The 18,562-nt window shown below is 38.2% G+C and overlaps 1 protein-coding gene across 1 annotated transcript; it reads left to right on the top strand.

Moving 5' to 3' along the window:
- The first annotated feature begins 12,302 nt into the window (after positions 1-12,302).
- LOC114615613 (zinc finger and BTB domain-containing protein 8A-like) lies at positions 12,303-13,653 on the top strand. Its single transcript, XM_028761303.1, is given in 1 exon segment — positions 12,303-13,653. A coding segment is annotated over 1 exon segment (1,326 nt). The 5' UTR covers positions 12,303-12,327.
- The last annotated feature ends 4,909 nt before the right edge of the window (positions 13,654-18,562 follow it).

Below are 18,562 nucleotides of genomic sequence, written 5' to 3'. Positions count from 1 at the left end.
TAACAGTCGACTCATGTTCAGAGGACAATATTCACAGAGGACAATTTCAAAGCACTCCACTCCATTATCTACCTTTTACTTTCTAAGTCCTCTTCCACAATATTTCCTGATCGAGTAGAGAATGATAGAAACCACATCAATGACTGAGCCCTCACAATTGTGCTTCATATTTTGATCACTTATGAGTCCCTGCATTAACTAATGCCAGCTCCAAAAAAATAATTTCTAACAAAGGTAAAGAACAGCACAAATACATGGGTGTAAATATAAATATATAGAAGGAAGTTTGACAATATAACAATTTAGTAAAATGAGAGTAGGGACCATAGTTAGATCTATGACATCTCAAGCCATGAGTTCCTGGCCAGGTTTATAGTACCAGGCATGAATTCCGGCCCAAAGATAAAGCCTCAAATCCAATCAGACATCACTTAAGTTACCCTATAACAGTTGTGACATTATTGCATTACTAGGTACATCTGGCCTGGTACATCTGTACTGCAGCATGTGAGATCAATGCAGGATAAGAGCATTATGGGCTAAATCATGGACTGACCATTGAAAAATAGAAATGAAAAGTATACCCCCATAGTGAATTGCAGACATCAGGATGCTAAGTAGAGAGATTCAGTTCAGATTCCTCTGTGTCTTGTTTCCCCACTTGGCAGTGCCCTATATATTTCTCATAATCAACATATCTTCCTCCAATAAATATGCTCAGGTCATTCTAAAACCTCACAAGCATTCTCTCTCTCTCTCTCTCTCTCTCTCTCTCTCTCTCTCTCTCTCTCTTTCACACACACACACACACACACACACACAAACACACACACACACAAAGTTGCATTATTCCAGTGACTTACTTTGTTAGTCTAGTCATTAATGATGCCATCGAGCCTTGATTCATACCTCCATATAAATTTCAGCCAGTAGGTTGCTGTATTAATGGGAATGTATCTTTCCAACAACATATAAAATACTATTCTCCCATCTCTGTCATCAAATTGTTCTGGCTTTCTAGTACATTTCACTAGAAGGCAGATATTTACAGAAAACACCTCCAGATTCCTGAATTTGTGTGAAAAATTCCCCCAGGAAATATTCCTATCCTTGCAACTTGACAGTAGGATATCTCCTCATGGCCTCCATCGTAAGACTATGTGGTAATGAGTTTGTTAATGAACTTGATTTTATCAACTATTTATTTGTGTATTTGCCTCAAACATTATGTTTAATGCTATAAATAGTTAAATTTTTCTTAGTGAAGCTTTCTGTGGCTGCTCTCAGAGAAGTGAAGAAAATCAAGCAGACCCTATAATAAGGGTATGTAATTGACACTTTACTTCTCCCTGTGTACAGTTCTATATGGATCATGGTTTGAGCATGTCCGTGGATGGCTGTCTATGAGAGAATGGTACAACTTCCTAGTGCTCTACTATGAAGACATGAAAAAGGTGAGCATCAGTCTTACAGTCACCACACAATGAAAAACTGGATCCAAGTAATGAGGAATTTATTGAGAACTGTGATTTTTTGTTTGTTCTGACATTTTTAAAATTATATTTAATTGATTAAAAGATATTTAAATGAAAATGCATTATAATCATATGTATCTTCTCCCTGAGGCCTTCCAGATCCTCTATGCCCCATTGCCCACCAAACTCTAAAGATTTTCTTTGAAAATAATCTAGTACTACAAGTATCTCAAATCAATAAAGAATATATAATAGAATGAAATATGGAATAATATGATGGATAGTTGTGTGTCAACATGTCACAAGCAAGAATCGCCTGAAAGGAGGGAACTTTAATTATAAAAATGCCTCCAAAAGTTCAAGTTGAAGGCAAATCTGTGAGGCATTTTATTAATCATTGATTAAAAGGGGAGGGCCCATCTCCTTGTGAGAGTTGGTATACTTGTGTTCTTTATCAATACAGGTATGTATAACATGGTGAACAAGCCAACATGCAGCACGTTTCTATTGTCTCAAAATCAGCATCAGCCACCAGGGTCCTGTGATGTTTAATTTCTTGTCTCAACTTCCTCCAATGTTTAAGATTGCTGCATAAGTGTAAGCCAAATGATGTGTGATAAAACAAAATCTATTACATCGAAGTTAGACAAGTCAAATCAACAAAAGGAAAAGAGTACGATTGAAAGAACAATGATAAGTAACCTACTCCTTCACTCATTCAGGAATCTCATGAAAACACTAAACTTGAGACAATGATATAGACACGGAGTATGTGGGACAAACCCAGCCAAGCTCTATCTATGCTGCTTTAGTCTCCAAGTGTTCATGTTTCTTAGTGCTCTCAATTTGCTCTTGCTTTTACAGTCTTGCATCCTCTTGTTCTGCAGGGTTCCTTGAGCTCTGAAAGGAGGACTTTGATAGAGACATCCATTTAGGGTATCTCACGTTTTGTGATGTATGATTGTAAGTTTCTATATTTGTCCCCAAGAGGAAGTTTCTGTGTAAAGAATGCACTGTTCTATGTATATAGCAGAATATCATTAGGAGTCATTTTACAGATTTTCCCTTTTTCCTTTTTAAGGAGCATTATTTAGCTGGGCGGTGGTGGTGCACGCCTTTAATCCTAGCACTTGGGAGGCAGAGGCAGGCAGATTTCTGAGTTCGAGGCCACCCTGGTCTACAGAGTGAGTTCCAGGACAGAGAAGCCCTGTCTCAAAAAATAAAAAAAAAGGAAAAAAAAAAAGAAACAGCATTATTTGGTTTTACCATAAGACCTAGGGCTATCTAGTCTTAGGTCCTTGATTACACAAGCAATTTAGGATATAGGCTCCATCTCATGAAATGGGATTGAAGTCAAATCAGTTATTGGTTTGTTACTCACATAAAGCTTTGAGATACCACTTATCTAACTTATCTAGCAAGTAGTACACCACAATAGATAGAAGGATTTGTGTCTAGCTTGGTTTTTATATTTATCTTTGTGGAGCACACAAAGTGCCTTTCTGTCCTAAAGAACTAGGACTTAAGGATGGAAGTTCTCTATAGGAACTAGATAGACATCTTTACATTCAGTAATTTGTATAGGTGTTTTTTGCAATGAGGGCTTGCAGTCAGTTTGTGGAGAGCAATTTATAGTCTTTGCAACAGTCTGGGCTTATTGAGAGTGAGTCCCATGGAGTCCATATGCTCAATAACTCATTTAGATGTAACCAAATCCTAGTATTGTAATTTTTCATTCATTTTTTTCTTTCTCTCTCTCTCTTCCATTCCTTCCTTCCTTCCTTCCTTCTTTGCTTCCTTTCTTCCTTCCTTCCTTCTTTCTTTCTTTTTTTATTTCTTTATTTCTTTATTAATTCAGTCTTTTCATCTTTGTGACAAGAGATGTCCGTAATCTGGTGATTTCACTCTGACCACATTCATATACTCATAAATTTTTAGGTAGTTGCCACTGTACTAGAGTTCAATACTACCTCTCAAATATGACTTAATTTTACCTGTATTTCCCTGTACTCCCTTCTAAAACTCCATCTCCCTTCCCCACTCCTACTTGTTTCCCTCATCCTAGCTTTTGGACATCCGTTCATCATTTATTGTGTACATTTAATGTTTTGATTACTATGTGCTCAGAGGTCTTTCTTTTCTGGTCCAATCAACTTGATGTTCTGTATTCTTCATGAACTTTGAGAGGCATCTCTTTCTTTAGGTTAGTATTTTTTTTATAATTTTGTTGAAAATAATTTCTGTGCCTTTGACATGAGTTTCCTTTTATTCTTCTATCTCTATTATTCATATATCTGGTGTTTTCAACATAGTGACCCAAATTTCCTGGATATTATGTGCCAGTAGTATTAAATATGTAATATTTCCTTTATTGTATTTATTTCTTCTACGGTGTCTTCAATACAAAAAGTTCCCATTCTATCTAACTACTTGTTGGTGAAGAATGCCTCTGAGTTACCTGTGTGAGTTCTTGAAATTTTCATTTTGAGATTTTCTCAATTTGGGTTTTTTGTATTGATTCTATTTCTACTCAGGTGGAAATTAGTTTAATTCATTTCTTTCCACTGTTTCTTTGTGGTTTTATAGATTTCTTTACGGGATATATTCATTTCCTATTAAAGGACCACTATTTTATTCATAAAAGCTGATTTAAGGATTTTCCCTTGTGCCTCAGATATGGTGAAATATTCAGGGCATGCTGTGTTATGATTCCCGCGCTCTAGTAGAGATATATTGTCCTGGTTGTTATTGATTATGTTTTTACACAGGCATTTAGGCATCTTAGATTAGGAATACAATAATTCTAGGTGCTGAAATCTAATATTGTCTTTATTGGGTGGGAGTTTTGTGCCCTGGATTTTGTTTTATTTTGGTTATCAGGAGAATGAGGTGGCTTTATGCAGCCTTTAGAAACTACTTTAGAGTGCCAGATAAGATGTGTTTATTGATTGTGGAATAAGGGAGGTAGAAATAGAGATGGGTTGGGCTCAGTAGAGGGATTTCACAAGAGGGAAGAATGCAGGGTGTTTCACTAGGATCTACACAGTCAATCTCCTTGGAATGGGGACATATAATGAGGAAAGGCCACAGCAGAAGGTTTGATAAACCAGTTTGGATGAGACTCAGGTATTGAATTTGAAGAATGGTCAAAGAGTTGAAATCTGACAGTGTAACTTAGTTGGTTCCCTTGTCATTACAGGCATTGGCTTCCTCAGGAGTGCATTCTGGAGTCAGGGGCTGGGGCAAAACAATTCACTTCCCAAAGTTTGTAGTTCTTTTGCAGAAATAAGAATGAGACTGGATAATTGGAGTTGGAGATATGCTAGGAAAAGTGACGATCAATCTGCAGATAGCCTGTCTGATTTCCTGCCCAGAGTGGTCAGTGAGTTCCCAGGGAGTGCTGAACTTGGAGGCTGGGATAATGCAATGAGTTGAGGGAGCAATATTAGAAGGGAAAGATCTTTGGATCCACTAGACAAGAGAAGTGCTCACATAAGATTTCTGCTGCAGATCTAAAGATGACTTGGGCATAGGATCCGGCAAAGCAGTGGAAAGGTGAAGTCCTGTTGTCAGCCTACCTGCTTCCCTAAAGGGATTGAGAAAAATAACTGTTAATAAAAAAAGTAAACACAATCAAACAAAACAAATAAGACGAAATTACTCAAAAATGATTTGATCTCTTAGTGTTATCTCTCAGGAAGCAAAAGTTTAAATGTAAAGACAAAACTTTCATCATACTATTTTTTCTATATGCTGACTCTTTTATTTAATCTTCATGAAATTCAATTTTCCCTAGGAAGGATCGCTACCTATCTGTCTGCTGCACACTAGTGCAGATTCCCAAAAGGCACCTTTCTAACAATTTAACACATGTTTGTCAATTATTGACATATTTGTTTACTTTCCTATGAAATATTAGGTGGAAATGTGATAAATATGTAAAAAAATGTTTTAAACCAAAAAAGCCATATGAGTAAATGGTGAGGACTATTATTCAAATCACAATTTTTGGTGTTCTAAGATTTTGCCTGGTGATTACTTTCTCCTAGGATTAAACTTATTGTTGTAGTACACAGATATTTTGCAACAATTAGAGATCTGAGACCAAAAAAAAAATTGTGATTTTGAAGGCCATCTCTGCTGTAACCTGAGATGCTTACTCAAAACAAAGTCTCTGAGAAGTTCTACAAGTAATAAATATTGAGATAATTATTATGAAACTCTTGTAAAGCTGTATTGCTTTTAGTTAGCTTAAGCAAGCTGTATTATCTAGCATAAACAATAATCTATTTGAGGTCTTTGTGCACATTCTTTCATTTGCCTTGACCATTGTCTAGCAGCATTTCTATAAGTTACTTTAAGTGTCCCAGGGCAGGATATGTATGATTGTACATACTTTCAGTGCCGGCACATGGAAAGAAAAAGCCAGATAGATGAATCGCTGATCGCTGTGAGCTTGAGATATATTGTTCTCCATAGCAATATCCATTGCACAATCCAAAACTCCAGAATGAGGGTCAGTGCTTTTTCCCCCATTGAATATTTTATTTACATTTCAGATGTTATGCCCTTTCACTGTTTCTACCCCAACCGAAAAACCCCCTATCCCCATCCCCCCTACTCCTGCTTCTATCATGATGTGCCCCACCCACCCGCTCACTCTCATCATCCTTAACTAGAATTCCCACACACTGTGGCATCTAGCCATCATGGGAGCCAGGACTTCCTCTCCTGCTTTTGGCTGACAAGTTCATCCACCCCTACATACCCTGGAAACATGTGTCAGTCCCTATGTTATCTCAGTTTAGACCCTGGAAGCACTGGTTGTTTGGTCTTAAGAAAAGAACTCTGAGTATACTTAGTGACTGTGTTGGCACACACCTGTGACGGCAGCACTACAGAGAATTAAGGAGAGTCTGAAATTCAAGGTCATTATCCTCTACAAAGTAAGTTTAAATTTACCGTTGGTTCTATGAGCCACTATCTGTAATATTTTCTTCTACCTAAAAAGAAGCCCCAGGCTCTGTTTTATTAGGAAATAAACATCAGCCCCATTGCAAGCCCTCTCAGTATATAAATGTTGTCTGTGAGTCCTTCTTGCCTTTGTTCCATTTCCTTTTCTTGACTAAACTCCATTGATGCTACTTCATCTACTGATGCTCTTTCTTCACATCCCTTTTCTGATCCCCCATCCAAAGATCCCTTCTTTAAAAAAAAAAAAAAGATTATTTACTTAATGTATGTGAATACACTGTTGCTGTCTTCAGACATACCAGAAGTGGGCATCAGATCATATTACGAATGTTTGTGATCCACCATGTCTTCTGGAAGAGCAGTCAGTGCTCTTAAACTCTCTCTAGACCCACAGATCCATTCTTTGCATCTGTTCTCTAAGAGCTCTCTATTTATTGCCCTAATTTTTGTTTCTTCTTTGTGTAGGATACAAAGGGAACCATAAAGAAGATCTGTGACTTTCTAGGGAAAAAAAATAGAGCCTGATGAGCTGGATCTAGTCCTCAAGCACAACTCCTTCCAAGTCATGAAAGAAAACAACATGACCAATTTTAGTATCATTGACAAAGATGTGTTTCCCAGTGGCTTGAACCTCATGAGAAAAGGTAAAGGAATTGTCTAGCATCATAATATGCCAGAATGTGTTAAGGACTCGTTGTGGCAATGAATTTCTAAGTAACTGGAATGTACTGGCAGTCACTGCTCATCAGTGATAGCTTCTCACAGGCTCTAGACAGTAATGGTCTATGGAAAAGATGTGGGATTTTTCACTCTGAAAAGTTGATTTATTCTGGGAGACAATCTTAAGATTGGAGATGGTAATGTCAAATAACTTCAATGAAAAATGGGAAAAAGTTCATGTTTCTAAGAGACATTGTTACATTCCCTGCATCAAAATCCTCAATTCCAAAATATATGAATTGTAATGCAGCAGGCCAAAGATATATCTGAGATGACAACCACAGAAGCACAAAAATTACATTAACATCTGGAAAAATATTGAACAGATCAAGAGTGCTGCCCCAGAATAGGCCAAAAGTAAACCCGAAAAGGACTACAAAAATTCTCTAGTGTCAAAATCTGATGGTATTTGCCAATCTATATTTAGATTACTTTAGGTTCCTGATCTTTCCCTTCATTCTGAATTGTCTCTCCTAGAAGGGGGATTTCAAACCTCTCTATTTCTGTGCCACCTCTCTATGCTGGGAGCAGACTGTGTGTGTGGTTTCATAGCTGTACAGTTAAGGAGTGATTTTGCTAGCATGAATCAGATTTTGAGCCTTTCCCAGACCTGATAAGGTAATAATAGGTGAGATGGAACTCAGAGTAGAAGAAGGAAGTTTTCAAGAATCAGATATTTGGGCTGGAGAGATGGCTCAGTGGTTAAGAGCACTGACTGCACTTCCAGAGGTCCTGAGTTCAAATCCCAGCAACCACATGGTGGCTCACAACCATCTGTAATGAGATCTGATGCCCTCTTCTGGTGTGTCTGAAGACAGCTACAGTGTATTCATATATAATAAATAAATAAATCTTTAAAAAAATCAGATATTTAACAATGACTAAAATCATTGGTTTAAATGAAAGAAGTAAAGAGTTGTGGGTATAATTTTCTTTACCCATAATTTAAATGATTCAGCCTTTACCTTCAGTCCTCCTCTACACTGTGTGTGATTTGGATACTAAAAATATAAGGATATCAGGAATTTTTATAGGTAAAATGAAGTCAAAGTAATTACTAGGTTGAATTTAATCCAATACTCTTAGTATCCTCAAAGTAGAAAATTTTGAATCAGATTTAGGCATAATGATATGTCTCCACTCACCACGAGAAAACTGCTATCTAGTCACTAAAGGTCAAGTCCTCTTTAAGCATAGACTGCTGTTGCCATATGCCCTCAGATTCCTGCAGTCCAGACTCTGTGGTGACATATTTCTCTACACTAGAACTGAAGGTCTCACCTAAAAGAAGTGGTCTGTTCTTAGATTTTCTATGTTAAATCAGAATTTGGCAGAGGTAAAACAGTAGAGCAACAAAAAGTCTGTTATTAAATACCTAAAAGAATGAAGAAGCTCTGTTAACAGCAAAGGGATAAGGAAACTGACAAGCTAAAACTTTAGCAGAGACATATCAAAGCAGATGGAATAGAAGTTAAGACAAAATTCCATGAGGAAAATTGTTTCTGCTTTCCAGCAAGATTCTCCTAGGAAGAAAACATACTTGGATTAAATCTCTTCCAAATAATACACTATTTGCCATGTAGCTTAGATGATAGGAATAATCCATGCATGCATATATTCATTCGTACATACATTCATACATACATACATGCATAAGAACAGTAATTATAATATACTTCTGTGAAAATATTGATCAGACTTAATAAGTCTTTTGTAATTTAAGTATCCTAGTTATTTTATGTAGCAATCTTTTTTGCATTTGAAGAAAACTTTTATTCTTGGGGATTATTTTTCTTATACTAGTGTAGCACATAGCTAGCAAGCCATGTACCTCTGGAAACCAAGTCACTGATTGGGGACACCAATTTCCTTACCCACTTGTAGCAGTACTTCATCATAGGGGATGATGAAATGGATACATCTGGAAACAATTTTGAAATTAAAAAGTATATAAAAATAATATTTGTTTTTTCAATTCCTATATCAGATTGGTTCCATTTCTTAATTCTTAAAAAGTATGAGCAAATCAAAGATTAATTCTAAAACCAGTTTCATTGCTTATCATTAGATAACCTAATTCCCTAAATTATAAAATGTTAAAAAGCTGTACTAAGTGGGAGAGTTGCCTTAGCCAGGAGACATAAACTAGACCTATTTTCCTGTATCCTCTAAATTTTTTCCTTCTCATGATGCAAATAAAATACCTTTTTTGTCTCTTGAGACCTGCTTTGTCAACATTACCTGGGAGACTCAATCATTCAATTAGGTGAGATGACTCTAGTTTTAACCTCCAAGCAGTAATATTTGACATGCAACTGTAGGCATTGTAATTCCATATTTAGACTCTGAAGTAAGTGCATACTAGAGAGATGATCACTCTCAATCAGCCACATTTGGTTAAACAGAATTTTATAAAGGCAACACCACAATCAACACATGTGTAGGAAATGCCTTCTGACAAACCTCAAAAGTCTCAGCCTTGATTACTTCACAGTGAATGTTTACTGGACACAGTACTTGGGCCATTAATTATTTTCACTTGTATCATCAGAAGACTTCCTTGTACTAGTCTAAAATTTAGATTTTTGCCTAAAATTACTTATTTATTCTGCCCGAAGATTTAGATTCCTACCTGAAATTACTTCTTTGTTCTAGCCTAATGTCAGATTCCTGCCTGAAGCCTACTTCCTTGTCCTTGGACAGTGTCATATTCCTGTAAACAACCCATTTCCTTGTCCTTAGCTCATGTAAGATTATTGCCAAGCAGCCCCAAAGGCTTTCTGCCTCTCCTCCCTTTTTCTTTCATTAACAAGACTGACCCTGTCTTAGGTCATTCTGACAAGAATGCCTTCCTTACTCATCATGGAATATGCATTATCAAAAGCAATTCACTTCTATCTTAAGTTGGTAAGGCTCTGGGCAGAAACTTGCCTGTCCTTGGCTTGGCAGCCTGTTAACCCAATAACTCTGTCGGGGGTACATTTTCAGGTTCTAACCACGTACTTGGCTGCCAACCTGTTGATGTTGTTGGAGCCTTAACACAATGGGCAGGAATAAAATATTCCGAGGATGAAAAGGGTTAGCATGATCAAACTATGTATGCCATTCTTGTAGCTTGACAAAAATAGGAATATTGACCTCAGGCCATGGATAATTTTATCTGCACCATCTATCATATCAATGCTCAGCAGAGAAGCATTTTTGAAATTTATAAATCTGTATGTATCATTAAAAAATCCAAAGAGTTCTTAGAATTATTCCAAATACACTGCATTTATAGTTAACTTATTCCTAATTATAATGACTACCACTGTAAATTTTGGAACTAACATGGATCCAATGGTATTTGGCATGACACTCAAGATGGCTCCTTATCCACAAATTCTGAACTTCCTTCCAGTAATTTAAAAAGGATAAAGAGCATCAAACTGTTCTCCTAAATGCCTATCTAAATCTCCTGGTATATCCAACTCATTAGTAGCATCTTTTGCCAAATGACTAACAAAAGTAGGTGTGTTACTTTCTTGTGCCACAGCAATTGCAAAAACAGTAGTGATAGAAATGAATGTAATTAAAGATGTTATACCAGCAATAATCAAGCCCACTCCCCTCTAGCTTCTGCTTAAAGCCTGACACATTTCATCCAATACTTGCAAGTTATTTTTAGAATGCCAAGGTTCTGTGATACTCAGGGCACGAAAACAAAATGTGAATGATAGACCTCCATAACTGACATGCCAGATTTCAAATCACAAATACAATTAGAAGGTGTACAATCAGTTCAACTTGCATTAATTACTATAGAAGAAACAAAAGTATTTTTAACTTGAAAATTAAAAGAGCCTTATCATATGTGCTAACCCCTGTTTGAAAACCAGATTCTGCCCCAACTTTATCTCTTGCTAACATAACATCAGAGAGAATTGCAGCTAATTTCCATATATGTCTCTGAAAATGTCCAGAACCAGACATCCAAATAAGGACTGTTATTTCAATACAGAATTGATTTCTAGATCAGTACATGATTGAGTCTGAATAACTGGTCACATTTAAGAAAAATACAAAAGGCATTATGACTTCTCTTATGTTTTCAGCCTGATTCTTTGTCCTGGCATCTGCTTGTCTTCCCCATGACTCCGGCAGCCACTATGCTCCTTCATCATCCTGCAGAAAAACCACAAACATGCCCTCTTCCCCGTATTTAATACCAGATCAAGAACATGCCTTTTTCCAGTAAGTAGATCCTTCTCTTTCACCCATGAATAACTCTTCCTACTTGTAGAGCACCATAGACACTCAGCAGAAAGTTCCTTGAAATCCAAATTTAAAAAAAAAACTTTAAAAATAAAAACGAAAAACAGTAAGATTAAAGTAAATTTGTGGTGTACATGGGTATATCTTCCCACTCTTTATTTTATGAAGATATTGATTTAAAGATCCATGGGCCCCTTCCACAGGCTCTTGTCATTGACAATTATAAGGAATCCTGATAATATGGGTAATGTTAAATTGCTGCTAAAGAGTTTCAAATGTTTAATACACCTAAAAAAAAAAAAAAAGCCCAGAACCCAATGGTTTTAGTACAGAATTCTGTCAGACCTTATAAGAAGACCTAATACCAATTCCTTATAAACTATTCCACAAAATAGAAATAGAAGGAAAACTGCCCAATTCATTATATGAAGCCACAATTATGCTCATACATAAACCATACAAAGACCCAACAATGAAAGAGAACTTCAGATGATCCGCAGTCAACTGCTGGGGAACCTGGGCGCCCCAGTGCCTGCGGAGGGTGCAGTCGGGTGTGGGCACGGACAGGGGGAGTGGGCGAAGCTGCTGGTTGGTGCCTGAAATCTGTGCGTTGCCCCTTTAATTGTGTCCTCAGCCCTCGGGCGTTTCTGTCCAACGCCCACGTCAGCAAATACCTTTTGTTTCTCCCACGTTGGGGCTACTTGTTTTAGGGCGCAAAGCCTCGGCTTCGGAAGGGGGTGCTTCCCCTACCGAGAACCGGGAATCGCTCCGCAGCGCACGAGAGCGAGCGAGCCGCCAGAGCCCCGCGGACACTCCTCTGTTTGTGAACTTGGTGACTTGGAGTCCTTCCTCTTTGCCCTTCAACAGTCCCAAGGTTTCAAGAGTAGCATCGTCCATTTTCAGAATGGAGATCTCCTCTCACCAGTCTCACCTCCTGCAGCAGCTGAACGAGCAGCGCAGGCAAGACGTGTTTTGCGACTGCAGTATTCTAGTCGAAGGCAAGGTCTTCAAAGCGCACGGGAATGTGTTGTTTGCGAGCAGCGGCTACTTCAAAATGCTGCTTTCTCAGAACTCAAAGGAGACAAGTCAGCCAACCACAGCCACGTTTCAGACCTTCTCCCCCGATACCTTCACAGTCATCCTGGACTTTGTCTACTCTGGCAAACTCTCTCTTACTGGATAGAATGTTATAGAAGTGATGTCCGCCGCGAGCTTCCTTCAGATGACTGACGTCATTAGTGTGTGTAAGTCTTTCATTAAGTCTTCCTTGGACATTAGTGAGAAAGAGAAAGATCGCTACTTCAGCCTCTCAGATAAGGACACGGGCTCTAATGGAGTAGAGCATTCCTCTTTTTACAGTAGCAGCTGGCAGGAAGAAAGTGGGTCTCCCAGCTCTCACCTGAGCCCAGACCAAGGACCAAGTCTAGTAAGTGGAAAGCCATGGAACAAGTACGGTTACCACCCAGCCTCCCAGAGGGGTCCTCAGCAACCATTAGCCAAGCACGAGCAAAGGAAGGACCCCATTAAAAAGACCAAGCATTTGAGATTACCACAGCCATCTGAAGTTGTTCATTTTAAGTCTGGCAAAGGAGATGCTCGGCCCTCCAATTCCAGCAACCATGTTCCCCAGTCTGAAGAGCAGGTAGAGGTTGATGCTGAAGTGGATTCTGTTCCTGCTGGCTACCAGTACAGCCAAGGGTCTGATGTCACATCCAGGAGCTTTCCAGATGATCTGCCCAGGCTGCGATTCAAATGCCCATACTGCACTCATGTGGTGAAGCGGAAGGCAGACCTCAAGCGCCACCTGCGCTGCCACACAGGAGAGAGGCCGTACCCTTGCCAGGCTTGTGGGAAACGCTTTAGCAGGCTCGACCATCTGAGTAGCCATTTCCGAACAATTCACCAGGCATGCAAACTCATCTGCAGGAAATGCAAACGCCATGTGACTGACCTCACAGGGCAAGTGGTACAGGAAGGAACCAGGCGCTACCGACTGTGTAACGAGTGCCTTGCTGAAGTGGGCATGGACAGCCTCCCTGTGGACCTCGAAGCCGAGCCACGCCGTGCGTCCCCGGCTGATGGAGAGAAGGATGGCCGGTGGCACCTGAACGAAGGAGAGAATCGAGCCTATGTGGAGATTGTAGAGGATGGGTCTGCCGATCTGGTCATACAACAGGTGGACGATAGCGAGGAAGAAGAAGAAAAAGAAATAAAACCCAACATCAGGTAGCCTGAGGTGCAACCTGACAGAGCTGGCATGCCTGCAGTTTACACAGGCATCCCATGTCTCTCCATGGGCAGAGCCCGGTTAATGGGTTTCTCCTGACTTAGAAGCAACCTGATGTAACTTGCATGCTTTCGGAATCGGCCACTGTATTCACGCTGAACTTTGTTGCTGCACTGGGAAGACCTTGCTTGCGTTGGCATGATGGATGACCAGTTACCCTTTCTGTTATTACAGATACCATTTTCTTTAAATATTGGAAAAATCTATTTAGCAAACTTTTTTGACTAAAATATTTTAAATAAACCTATCATAAAACTTTGAAAAAAAAAAGAAAGAGAACTTCAGATCAATCTCCTTTATGAATATCGATGCAAAAATACTCAATAGTATTCTCACAAACAGAATCCAAGAACACATCAAAACAATAATCCACATTGATCAAGTGGGCTTTACCCCAGAAATGCAGGGATGATTCATCATTTGGAAATCCATCAGTGTAATCCACTATATAAAAAACTCAATGAAAAGAAAACACATGATCATCTCACTACATGCTGAGAAAGCATTTGACAAAATTCAACATCCCTTCAAGGTAAAAGGCTTAGAAAGAACAGGAATTCAAAGTGAATACCTTAACATAGTAAAATCAATATACAGCAAATCAGTAGCCAATATTAAACTAAATGGGGAGAAACTTGAAGCAATCCCACTAAAATCAGGGTCTATACAAGGCTGCCCACTATCTCACTATCTATTCAATGTAGTATTTGAAGTCCTAGACAGCAATTATCCAACAAAAGGAGATCAAAGGGATAAAAATTAGAATGGAAGAAGAAAAAATATCACTATTTGCAGATGATATGATAGTATATTTCAGTGACCCCAAAACTTCTACCAGAGAATTCCTAACCCTGCTAACTTCAGCAACATGGCTGGATATAAAATTAACTCAAACAAATCAGTAGACTTCCTCTATTTAAAGGATAAGCAGGCTGAGAAAGAAATTAGGGAAACGGCACCCTTCACAATAGTCACAAAAATTTAAAATAGCTCAGGTGAATCTAATCAAGAAAGCCAGAGATATTTATCACAAGAACTTCAACTCCTTGAAGAAAAAAAAAAGTTCTCCAAAGATGGAAAGATCTCCCATGCTCTTTGACTGGGAGGACTGATGTAGTTAAAAAAAAAAAAAAGGGTCATCTTGCCAAGACCAATCTATCCCCATCAAAATTCCCACTCAAACCTTCACAGAGACAGAAAAAGCAAGTCTCAAATTCGTTTGGAATAAAAAATAACAGGAGAGTGAAAACTATTCTCAACAATAAAAGAACATCTGGGGGAATCACCATCCCTGACTTCAAGCTGTACTACAGAGTAATAGTGATAAGAAAAAGAAAAAAGGAAAAACCTGCATGATATTGGTACAGAGGCAGGCTGAAAGATCAATGGAATAGAATAGAAGACCCAGAAATGAACTCAGGTACTTATAGTCACTTGATCTTTGACAAAGGAGCTATAACCATACAGTGGACAAAAGACAGTACTTTCAACAGATGGTGCTGGTTGAACTGGAGATCAGTATGTAGGAAAATGTAGATAGATCCATTGTTATCGTCTTGTACAAAACTCAAGTCTAAGTGGATCAAGGGCCTCCATATGAAAAAAGACACACTGAAACTAATAAAAGAGAAAGTGGGGAAAAGCCTCGAACACATAGGAACAGAGGAAAATGTCAGAAGCCGTAATAGGACAAGCTAATAACTAGTGGGTGATCATCCTGGAATGGCTTGCCTTGGATTATTATATAATCTGTGACAAGTAAGACCTTATTCTGCAAGGCTCTATGAGACTTATTTTACTAAAGATTCCTACTATTAATATGCTTCTCCTATTATTATTAAACATATGTAACAATCACTAAGTAATAGGACACCCCTTTGGAGCCAATCTCTGCAAATCCACAAACATGTATTGTCTTGTGATAATGCTATATAGACAACTAGATAACGTCTTAAGTCTTAATGATGATCCTTTAAGAATTCCTAAAGTTTTATCAATGAATGTTAAGCTCTTTTATACTGGTACTGCTATTAGGTCCCTTTCTGATAATCAAAACTGCAATGAGAACTCTGACAGTCTACCAAGTGTCACCAGCAATTTGCTCTTAGATAGTATCCAGACTTTCTCATACAAAGAGCACCTTCCAAGAGGTAAAACAATTAACCAAATTTCACTAAAAGGAAACTAACTGCTTATTATAGGAGCTAGGACAGAAGATAAAATATTGCCTGGGTTTATCTATACTAAATTTCACTAATTTCTTAGTTATAATTTTAAACCTTCAGTGAACCTGTGGAGCTAGACAGACGATGGATGTTTAGCCAGATAATTATTCCTAATGAATATCCATGTAAACATTCTCTGTTTTATACTTATATGTCAATTTATGATTTGATTTCTGGTGTGAACTTGTGATGAACATTGAAACATGTGGTCATGTATTCTGAAAGATGTATTAGTACTAAAGAAAAAGAAAGAGAGAAAGAGAGTCATCTGTCCTTTCCTTTCTTTTTCCCCTGCCTAGAATTTTTGCCTTAGAATGTTTCCCTTATTAGAATTTTTTTTTCCTTTTTCTTCCTTAGTACTTTCCACTTTTCACCTTAGATAGCTTTAATAGGAAACTTTTAACACTTAAAAATAAACTCTATAATAACTTCTCTAAGTGTTTTTGTTTCTAGGTACCTCAGACTAGCAGGAATAAGAGCCCAGGAGTTCCTGCTGAGACAGTACAAAGGCTATTTACTTAATCCTTTGCTGTTTTGGGATGAGGTACTAAGTGCAAGAAACTGCAGTTTCTGACCTCAGAGGAGCACAAAAGGGAAGTCAGCTATAGTAGCAAAGTAAATAAATAAAAGGTAAGTAAACTTTTATTATACAGGAACCCTAAATATGTTGTAAGACCAAAGTCTTACACCAAATCTCTTAATATCAAGTCTTACCCCCACCAACACTCTTCTCACTCCACTGCCACAAGAACAGACAAGAAGAAGAAGATTCCCCCCAAGTTAGGTCTGCCCCCTGGCAGGGAAAGATCCTGAACAGGACACCAATGGCTTATGCTCTAAGACCAAGAATTGACAAATGGAACCTCATAAAATTGCATTGCCTCTGTAAGGTACACCATCAATAGGAAAAAGCAGCCAACCACAGATTGAGAAAAGATTTTCACCAATCCTACATCTGATAGAGGCCTAATATCCAAAATTTATAAAGAACTCAAGAAATTAAACTTCAGACAATAAAATAACCCTATTAAAAGTGGGGTACACAGCTCAACAAAGTATTTTCAACTCAGGAATATCAAATGTCCATGAAGCACCTAAAGAAATATTCAACATCTTTACTCATCAGGGAAATGCAAATCAAAACAACCATGAGATTCCACCTCACACCAATCAGAATGGCTAAGTTTAAAAACTCAGATGACAGCAGAAGCTGGGGAGGCTGTGGAGAAAGAGCAACACTCATCCATTGTTTGTGGAATTGTAAGCTTGTACAACTACTCTGGAAATCAGCCTGGAGGTTCCTCAGAAAATTGGACAAAATATTACCTGTGGATCCAGCGATGCTACTCATCAATGATGGTCTAAAATATAAGGACACATTTTCCACTATGTTAATTGCAGCCTTATTTATAATAGTCAGAAGCTGGAAAGAACCCTGATGTCCTTCAACAGAGGAATGGATACAGAAAATTTGGTATATTTACACAGTGGAATATTACTCAACTATTAAAAACAGTGAATTCATGAAAATTTTTGGCAAATGGATGGAACTAGAAAATATCATCTTGAGTGAGGTAACCCAGTCACAAAAGAACACACATGGTATGTACTCATTGATAAGTGGATATTAGCCCTAAATTTCAAAATACTAAAGAAGAACTCACAGACCACAGGAAGCCCAAGAAAAAAAAAGACTAAAGATTGGGTCCTTCAGTCCTTCTTAGAAGGAGTAACAAAATACTCACAGGAGCAAATATGAGATAATGTACAGGACAGAAACTGTTGGAGAGACCATCCAGAGACTGCCCCCCCTGAAGGTCCCTCAACATGTAATCATCATATACAAATACTGTTGTGGATGTCCAGAAGTGCATGCTGACAGGAGCCTGATATACCTGTCTCCTGAGAGGCACTGCCAGAGCCTGACATATACATAGGCCAATGCTCACAGCTAACCATCAAACTGACCACAGGGTTACCAGTGGACATGTTAAAGAGAAGATTTGAGGAATTGAAGGGGCTTGTTTCCCCACTGGAAGAGTGACAATACCAACAAACCAGAGCTCCCTGTATCAAAACAGATAGCCTGGGAACACACATGAAAAGACCCATGATTCTAGCTGTATTTATAGAGTAGGATTGACTAGTAGGAAATCAGTGGGAGTGGAGGATCTTGTTCCCTTGAAGGCTGGATGTCTCAGTAAGGAGAAATTTGAAGGAGGAGAGGTGAGAGAGAGTGGGTAGGTTGGGGTATACCCTCATAGAAATAGGAAGAGGGAGGATGGGTTAAGGGGTTTCTGGGGGTAAGGATGGGGGAAGGGGATAACATCTGAAATATAGATAAATAAAGTACTCAATAATAAAAAAGAAAAAGAAACAAGCAAATAATGGAACTAGCTACATTTTCTTTATTACAGCCAATAAGAGTGTTAAAATTAATTTATGTGATGATACAGAAAGGCAGTAATGTAATAAAGAAAAGCATGACTTCTATTGTCCATCTTTTTGCATCACATTCACAAAATCATACATCATTATCATGCTTGGTAATATCTGAAAGACTAATTTTTTCCCATCAGCAAAATCGGTACACTGGTACACTTTTCTCATGTATTCATGGATTCATT

Source organism: Grammomys surdaster, unplaced genomic scaffold, assembly GCF_004785775.1.
Source record: "Grammomys surdaster isolate TR1022 unplaced genomic scaffold, NIH_TR_1.0 126949, whole genome shotgun sequence".
Lineage (NCBI taxonomy): Eukaryota > Metazoa > Chordata > Mammalia > Rodentia > Muridae > Grammomys > Grammomys surdaster.
This window is presented reverse-complemented; position numbering and strand designations above follow the sequence as displayed.